The following is an 8,973-nucleotide window of genomic DNA, read 5'->3' on the forward strand; positions in this document are numbered from 1 at the left end:
AGCTGAGCAGCCAACCTTTATGCATTGAATACATGAAATTCATTGAAATAGATGGAAGAATTTGGCGCTGGGTGAATGTCTGAACCTAGCTGTATGCATCATAGTGCTACAAAAGTGGGGGAAGGGAAAATCTTTTCATTTCAATCATTTTGTTTTACCTGAAACTAAGACACTCAGATACATGCAGAGAGATTTTATAGTTATAGATTATGGTTACTTTTGATCAGAAGCATATAAATCAAGAGTACAAACTTCTATAAGTCAAACAATTGTTTTCTAAGATAGAGATGATGACTGAATTGGGAAGTTTTGACATTTTGAAAATTCAAGGGGCTAAAGTGATTTTCTTTTTTAAAATTATTGGCTAAAGGGGGAAAAATATGCAAATGTTGGTGCTTGTAGATTGTTTCAGTTATCCGCTGCACTATTAGCAGGAACTGGCGATATGTACTCTTTGGCCTTTAAATTCATGCTTATCTTAAAATAAACCTGTGTTAGTTTCTATAAAATGCAAAGTCTTATTACCCTTGATGGCATTGCAGTGGTGTTTCTACTTTTTCGTGATGTTGGATGATTCATTACTTTTTAACACCTTCTATGCCACATCCTGACTGAGACAGCTTAATGTGAGAAAAAGCGCCTGACACTGTCAGCAAATTTGAGCACTGACTGTGTGGCAAGAAAGATAAAACCAAAGTGGGTTAAAGTTGTTGTTTTTTCCTTTTTACATTTTTGAAGATTAGATTGATATTTTGCTGCTGGATTTCTTTGCTGTTGGCCAATGATTCTCAAATATGTAGGGGTACGTGGGTGGAAAATTTAACAGATGAAGGTATTTGGGACCAAATAGCTCTGGGGACTTTCTGGTGGGCGCCTGACCATTAGATCACTTAACTACATATCTTCTAGGTTTCTCCTGCTTTTATTTGCACTGACAGTAGAAAAATTATGCAATGGCTAGCTTGTAATTGGGATAGCAGAAGTTACAACCGCACTGACAAGATGGTAAATTGCAGCTGTGTGCTTTTGGCATTTGGGGTACTGTGACTGCTTGCTCTTAACTTGGCCATCAGACAGAACCATGCTTAAATGTCACACCATCACTTTAAAGTATTGCGCGTTAGTTTGCTATCAGCTTAAAACACAGACCCAGGGTAGCCATTTAAGTCCTTTTGTAATGCAACAGAAAGTCAGTGATCATCATCTACAGCTTTATTACAGTGCTGCAGTCCACTCTTATCTCTGTCGTTTCCCTTAAAAGTCCTTAGTATAATCCACGATCCTAATGTTACCCCATACTGCAGCAAAGATGTGCTTTTTTCATTATATCTATATATTGTTGACAATATACAGTGTGATTATGGTCAATTATAAATAAAAATGATCTCACAAATTGTGCTGCCTGGAGTTGCTAGCAATGCCATGCCATAGGTACCATAAAGCCCATACAGTTGTACACTAAAGTGATAAACCATTTTGTTCCATATCAAATACATTTTGTAGTAACTTTTTTTCATTTGTTCTTAAAGTTTAGTAAAAAGTAAATAAATAAAAGGTAAATGAGTCAATAATCATACCAAGTTGAAGCAGCCCCAAATAAAACAATGGGAAACGTAAATCAGGTTTATGAAATATATTTGTAGTTGGTGGGTATTGTGGGAATTGCTACATACACGATGAACATGAAAGTTGACTTCATTGCTGTTTGTAATATGCAGTGCTAAGTTTAACACATCGGCACACTCGCTTCTACTATTTCTTTCACATAATATTTCTGCCACTTGCGATCGTGATCACACTAAAAGCTGATGTTTCCCATCTGCTACCGTGTTCAGAAGAATCATAAATGTGACCTTTTAAGACTATGGTGCATCATGAATTTGTGGTGAAATTTGTGAGATACTTTTACTGAATGCTTGTTGTGGTTTGATTTAGCAGCACATGTGGGTTAAAGGCTGACTTCCTGTAAGACTTAGAGTGTCACATGCACATTAGCATATAGGGAAGCTGTAACTTGTGGTGAGATGGGGATTTTTTTAATTACTCGGGGGATTTTATTTATTGATGTTTTCCATGGCTACAAATTAACTACAGAAAAATGTATGGAATCATTATTGTGGCAATGAGTTCACTGTCATGTTTGGTGTGTTTTAAACTTTGTGACATGGTATATTATCCTGTTGGAAACAGCCTTCAGGAAATGGGTACACTGTGGCCATAAAGGCTGTTCTTAGTTGGTACAATGATTACCAGACTGTGCCCCCAGAAACACTACCATCTTGATATAGTTAGTATGGCTGTAGTTAGTGTGTTTAACTATAAAGCCGTTAAACATCATGCTACAAGTCCTGGAAATTGTGTTACTGCTAAAAAAAAAAGCATGTAGCTTTACAGTTTTTCTATTTTGACTGAAGTAAAGGTGAGCTGTCGTCTGTCTTATTTCGTCACTGTGAGATGCTGGCGTGTGGTACAGCTTACATGTGTCGGTGTTGCTGTGGTGACTTCAGAAAGCTATTACTCATTACTATAGAGCTGCGGTTGTTCGTAAGACGAGGAAAGGGCAAATATCTGAGTCTGAGTGCATCTATACCCGAAACTTGCAGCAAAACGAATGCAGCTCAAGTAAATTACAAACCAAAAAGAGAAAATGGTTAAGTTACTTCAGTTGCTGTTAAAGTGTAAGCAGTTATTTTGCTGGTGGTGATGGTGAGAATGAAACACTCAGTTTGAGGCTTTTAAAATGGGTTTTCCCTAACAGACTCTCTTATATACTGTCTGTGGCACCGTCAGTAACATGGGCTTCATCACTTGAAGAAACACATACAGAATTACATTTCTGTATGTGTTTTGGTGACATGTTGTATAGGGCATTTATCTGTGTTTTAAGAATTTTTCTTTTTTAGACAAAAAAAACAAAACAAAAAACGACTAAAGCAAATGAAGGTTAACTATCAAATGTTTCTTTGTAAGATGGAGCTGTGATATTTCTTTTCCTCTAGTTAAGCTCTCAACTCTTTGATACTCAGGATAAAAGTATTCTTTTTATGGTATACCTGGGTTATGTCCTAATTTATTTAGGCATTATGTATGTTGGAAAAATAAAGTACTGAGGGAAATGATATAATTTTGAGATTGACCTCAAGATAAGCTCTTTTCACGAAAATCTGGGTTTTACATGTGTTTGCATGCATTGTCCTTGAACCTGGTTTAGTTATTTCGTTGCCTCTAAGTCAATACGGTGGTACCTTTTTTAAAACATTTCCCACTGTGTGTTGAATGCATTAAACTTCTGTGGGTTACAGCTGATGCTGTTATTACTATTTCTGTAATTTTAACTAAAATACTCTAGATGATTTTTGTGTATGGTTTAATTGAAGTTGCGAAGTGTTCACATAGGATATGCCAGCAGTTGGCTATCAAATGCTCCTTCAATTACATATATTAGCCTAACAGGGCTGTTGTCCCGCCTTAAAGTGCATGGCCCTCTGTCCTCCTGTTTTATTATTTATTAGAAACATGCGTGCAAATGCATGGTTTTTTAATCATTTAGAATTTTAAACACTATTGTAGTTTTATCAGTTTTATGTGTCCCGCTTTTAATATAAAATATGATGGTATGTGATGATGTTTCTCACCATTATTCACCTATACCCTTCTTGATTACCAAAAGTCTAACAGTTCTGTTTGATTTTCAAATATAAGCTCACACCCAGTTACCCGTGCACATTATAAACCTGTAGGTAGGGAATCGGTAGAAAAGCACTGTAATGACAGAGAGGCTCCTTTGTTAAGATGCACGTGCGTATTACAGGAGACTAAGCTCGTGCTGTGTGAGCACTTTGCTTCACATGGAGAGTAACTGTGTTGTGGAGCTGGGGAGCTGAGACCCTGATGCCACTGTAATCCTGATGATTACAGAGAGCACACATTCTCTGTGAGGGCTGATCACAGAGCACTGGACACAGCAGCACACACCAGTCACTTCACAGGAGGTCTTTGCGATGTGCGGACATGTGTCTGTGAGGGAGAGACAGACAGAGAGAGCTAGAGTATGCAGCAAGCACATTCATCTTGCATGAAGTTAGGTGTGTGTCACTTTTTTGTGTCACTTGTAAAACCCATGCACTGCACTGGTATTCTTCACTGAGTGGCTAGAGGCTGCATTTAGGAACGCCGTTACTTCTCGTGATGTTTCCTAATACTTTGGAGCCCTACAGGTATGAGCTTCAAACAGGCACGAGACACCTCTGTCTCCATCCACACAGCAGAGACTGGGACTAATCGCAGCGGGCGCCATACACCTCAGGAAGGTAGCAATTTTCCATCATTACCGTTAAATCCTGCTTAAAAGAACCGGATTCCACAGGCCTAATTACAAGGTGTTAATAATAACAATGTAATGACAGTCATTTTAAAGCCTGCCCAAAACCATAATCCATCGCCCAACTGACTCTCACATTTAAGTGTGTAACTGCTGTGTGATGTCTGAATTTTGAAAGCACCATGATTGTTATTGATTGCCATTGTGATTACTCCAACAGTCGGTGTGGCAGGGTCTGCGCGTTGGGGCTTGAATTAGGAGCATCGTCAGCTTTTGTCAAATGGAAATGCAGCTCTACAGACAGACGCTGATGCTTGAAGACACGGCAAGCCAATCTACCAGCCTAATTGCTGTACGGGACAGAGCTTAGCAGCCAGGGAATCGATTTACATATATTAGTAAGGTTTTGTATTCGGCCTCTGTCTCATTTAAAATGATTCTGCATTAATTCAAGACATCAAGCATGACTATGTGCAAGCTTTTTCAATGTTAACTAAGGGTATGCAGTTTGCAGAGTGAAAGAAATACAGCCAGGAAACAATCTTCCACCATGGTAATTACTGCTAAATGAGGCTGATGCGAAGCTGACCTGCTGTCTGGTTAGGGGTGTGGCAGAGTGCCCTAAACACAACGTCCAATCACAAGTCTTCCCCCAAACCCTGGGATCAAGACTCATCATTGGCTGAAAGTCCCAAATGCACGCCAGACTTTTTCCAGCACTAACTCTGTCAGCTTTGTGACAGCTTAAGAGAAGCTACTCCAGATTCCTCTCTGACCGGTCTCATTCTGGGACCAGAAAAGTGTCTTATGGATTGTACTTAAATTCTAATACTGAAAAGAAAGAGAAGAAAAAATGTCTGCGTCTGGGGACTCAAGAAATGAGTTTTCCACAGAAGAGGATGCAGGATCAACGCAGCTGAAGCTCGGGCGCATGGCACAAACATCCTGTCTTCCCTTCAGCGTTGAAGCTCTCATGTCGGAGACAAGGCCGCTGGCTGTGACCAGCAAAGAAAAGGGAAATTATGATTTGAAGGAGGATGAGGCGCAGCGGACAGATGAGTGCACACAAAACTTAATATCTATTAAATCAGAGCCACTGGAACAACAGGAATTTCCCTCTTGGATATCCAGCTCCATTAAGATGTCTACTCCCCCACGTAAGTCATTTTCCAATCCAGTTTTATTACTAGTTAGTGGTTCAGTTTTGAATCAGGGTTTTTTTTTTTTAAATCAGGGTCTTCGAGTACTGTAAGTCATCCAGTTTAAACTTTTGTAATGCAAATGTGTAAAGTTGGAGGAAAAGTCCCACAGCTGGCTTCAAGTTCATAATTTTAAGAAAGAGTTTTTATGCATAATTAATACTGAATCAATAGACAAATCAAACATTTTTGACAGAACAAGAAGGAGTAATAAAAAGAGAAATATATTGATTTGTTTTTAAGAATTTTGCATAATGATTTTTCTACTCACCAGTTTCACATTGTTTAAAGATAATCATCTTGCATTATTTAAAATTTTAGATAGTGGTAAATACTCTAAGAAGCAGGATACAGGAGAAGCGTGGCTTTTCCATCAGTATTGCTGTCCATTAATTTTCTGATCATTACTTTTCCTGTTTAGTCATTTGGTGTTAAACCACTGAAAAGGAAAGAATTAAAGGTCTGTTTGCTTTGACAGCTGATTTAGTTTCATGTTTTCCATATATCCTGTAGGGCAGCTTAGTCCGACAGTCTGCTCATTGAGGAAGCACAAAACCAACCGTAAGCCTCGTACTCCCTTTACCACAATGCAGCTTCTGGCCCTGGAGAGGAAATTTCGTCAGAAGCAGTACCTGTCCATCGCCGAGCGGGCCGAGTTCTCCTCCTCACTGTCCCTGTCCGAGACCCAAGTCAAGATCTGGTTTCAGAATCGACGGGCCAAAGCCAAGAGGCTTCAGGAGGCTGAAGTAGAGAAACTCAAACTAGCAGCTGGTGTAGGCTCCAAAGCTGTCTTCTACCCAGGATACTCATCCTTGGGTTTTCCCCTGCACGCTGGTTCGGCAGGGCTCTATGGACTGGGCTACTCATACGGCCGCACCCCTGTTCTCCCTGCTGCACATCTGGCTATGTACGCCTCACAGGTCGGCTACAGCCTTTTCCACCTCTCCTGAGACGAAAAAGAAATATACAGACAGATTGTGCTAAAAGGGATGACAAGAGTGTATCATTAAATCATGCACCTTATGCAAAACTTGTTTGCATGTGACCTGAAGTGGACTTTAAGCTTCATTGTTTGTCTTAAGAAGGATTTACAAGTGTTCTGCTATTTGCAAAAGACTATGGAAGGATACAGCATCCCGAAGGTCCCTCTTTGCCATTTGCAAACATAATACCAGAATACATATTGTTCAGATTGTCTTTTCTGCCCTTTTTCTAAAGTGTTTCTCACTTGTTACCCTTCAACATGCAGGGATATTTCACTGCACCTTTAAATCATTGAATACTCAAGTCACACATATTTATTTGTAATAGTTTTAGAGTCACATACTTGATGTTACATATCTTCATTTTCATTAGTTAATATTTTATGTATATGATATTAAATTGAGATCCTTAGCACGCCCCCTCGTTTGCTGTATTTATTTGTAGCCTGCATACAACACAAGGTAGAATTGGTAACCTGGTGCGGTTACTTTAATGCAGTTGTCTGCTTCTTTTGATGTGGTCTTCTGTTCATACCCAAATTGTGTTTAGTTCTTTGTTTGGTGGCCCATCTGCTTCTGAAATTCAGTGGCCTCCTTTTGTTTACCACACATGCAGGAAGAGGCTCTTTTCTTCTCATCTCGTTTAACACGCCTCATATGCTTTCTTCTACAGAAATGTTAAGGTCAGTGCAAAATATAACGTATTTCAACTGCAATTACACAAAAATAACATTTCCCTCGATGATTTCCTTCCCCTATTCTGAATGCATTGTGAGCGCTACCGTCTAACTAATACTGTCTTTGTTTCCCAGAAAGTCGTCATTATATCATTATTTCTTTTTCTCACTTATGCTGTTTTGGGTGTAAATTATCTTGTAAAAAGATCAATGCGTTACGAGAGATTTTAACTTTTGATCATAAATGGTTCAGTTCCATTCTGGATGAAAGTGATCCTAGCTGCTTTATTGCTATAGAGAGGCATCATAAACTTCAACTTTTGGCAAGAATTTGGAGCATTTAGCGTCTTTATTTGGGCCTAAAAGCAGTGCTGTAATCTTAAATCCCTAAAATGTGTTATGTCTTGTGCTCTTTTGCTGTTTGGGCTCCAAACTATTATGCAAGGAAAAATATGCTTTTTATTTTTTTTTAACAATATCTTGAATTTCTGCATTTATTTTTCAGGGACTCTTTGATATAAGAAACTTGTGTGTGACCAATCAAACAAACTACTCAAGCTATTCACTTTACCAATGTGCTTCAGGGATTTGCACTTCAAAAATGAAAGCACGGCATAAAAACTACAGCTGCCAGCTAATCTCTAACATTAAGAATAATGAAGTAGCAATTTCTATACATGGGTGGATATACAGCGGGGTGGTCCAAGGGAAGAGGTGTTGCACTCTTTAATGAATATTTATTCAGCCAAATTTCCCCCTAAAGATGAGAAATTATATAAACAAAAATGAATGCTTTCAGCAAATAGCACGTCTCACATTGTCTTAATTGTAAACATGTGTTTTCATATTGCTCTTGGATCTCACAGAGGTAGAGATTTATTTGCTTGATGTGAGCCTTATTTTTAAACTGTATACTTTAAACGAACTCTCTCTGTGAACTTTCTAACACAGCATTATAGCAGGCTGTCCCTTTGCAGTCTGTAGTTTAATTGTGCTTGTCTCAGAGTTCTGACTCCAAAACTCTGTGAAATTATATGTGCAGACTCAGTGATAACAGAACGGGGCATTACATGGTCTCTCTGTCTCTGTGCCTCTTTCCTTCACCAAACTTGGAGAAGTCTTGTTACCATTAGCACATATTTCACAGTCCATTTGCTTCCCTCCATTTTGAAATTAAACCCGGCATTAAGCTGATAGGAAGGCCCTTAATAGCGTTGACTGGCCACAGTCTCCAGTTTCAAATGTTTTCAGTGTGAAACTTAGGCAGAAGAAATTATCACAGCCCATTTGAGATCAGATAAAGAAACAGAGACGTTATGTTTTATAATGAATAGATACATTAACAGTAATCATTATAAACACCAAATGTAAATGAAAATCGCCACAAGATAGATGTGCAAATTTGACAAAGCATGATGTTATTTTCATGGAAATGTGCCTTGAGGGTTATTTACATTCTTACAAAGCTAATTTGAGTTTCTTGGGTAATTAGCGAGGGCTCGGGTCATACAGTCTTTCTAATATCCTCAGCCAAGAGAGCAAAGGGTCAAACACTTCACATGTTAAAACAATACTCACATATTTATATATGCATTGAACTTTTCACCGAAATACTCTTTTTTTTGTATTAGAAATTTAAAGGAACCTACATTTACAATTGCTTTAACCCACCGCTGTCAGTTTTACCCTTCATAGTTTACATTTAAGTGTGTTTGGAAGACTTTTTTTAGAGTCGGTATGAATAAGAGAATATGAATACAAGGGACACATCTGACAACCAAACAACCAATAAC

General features: G+C 38.6%; 1 protein-coding gene across 1 annotated transcript; it reads left to right on the forward strand.

The window, feature by feature from the left end:
• Nucleotides 1-4,555: 4,555 nt before the first annotated feature.
• Nucleotides 4,556-6,918, forward strand: LOC101481788 (homeobox protein MSX-2). The gene is made up of 2 exons (XM_004541092.2): nt 4,556-5,478; nt 6,034-6,918. Exons 1-2 carry the CDS (start codon nt 5,175-5,177, stop codon nt 6,468-6,470), a joined length of 741 nt encoding a protein of 246 aa, XP_004541149.1. The 5' UTR covers nt 4,556-5,174; the 3' UTR covers nt 6,471-6,918.
• The last annotated feature ends 2,055 nt before the right edge of the window (nt 6,919-8,973 follow it).

This window comes from Maylandia zebra, linkage group LG2 (assembly GCF_041146795.1).
Source record: "Maylandia zebra isolate NMK-2024a linkage group LG2, Mzebra_GT3a, whole genome shotgun sequence".
In the NCBI taxonomy this organism is placed as follows: Eukaryota; Metazoa; Chordata; class Actinopteri; order Cichliformes; family Cichlidae; genus Maylandia; species Maylandia zebra.

Coding starts and splice junctions, on each gene's coding strand:
- LOC101481788 (XM_004541092.2), top strand. CDS start 5,175: ATGTCTGCGTCTGGGGACTCAAGAAATGAGTTTTCCACAGAAGAGGAT. Junction 5,479..6,033: donor TAAGATGTCTACTCCCCCAC/GTAAGTCATTTT, acceptor TATATCCTGTAG/GGCAGCTTAGTCCGACAGTC.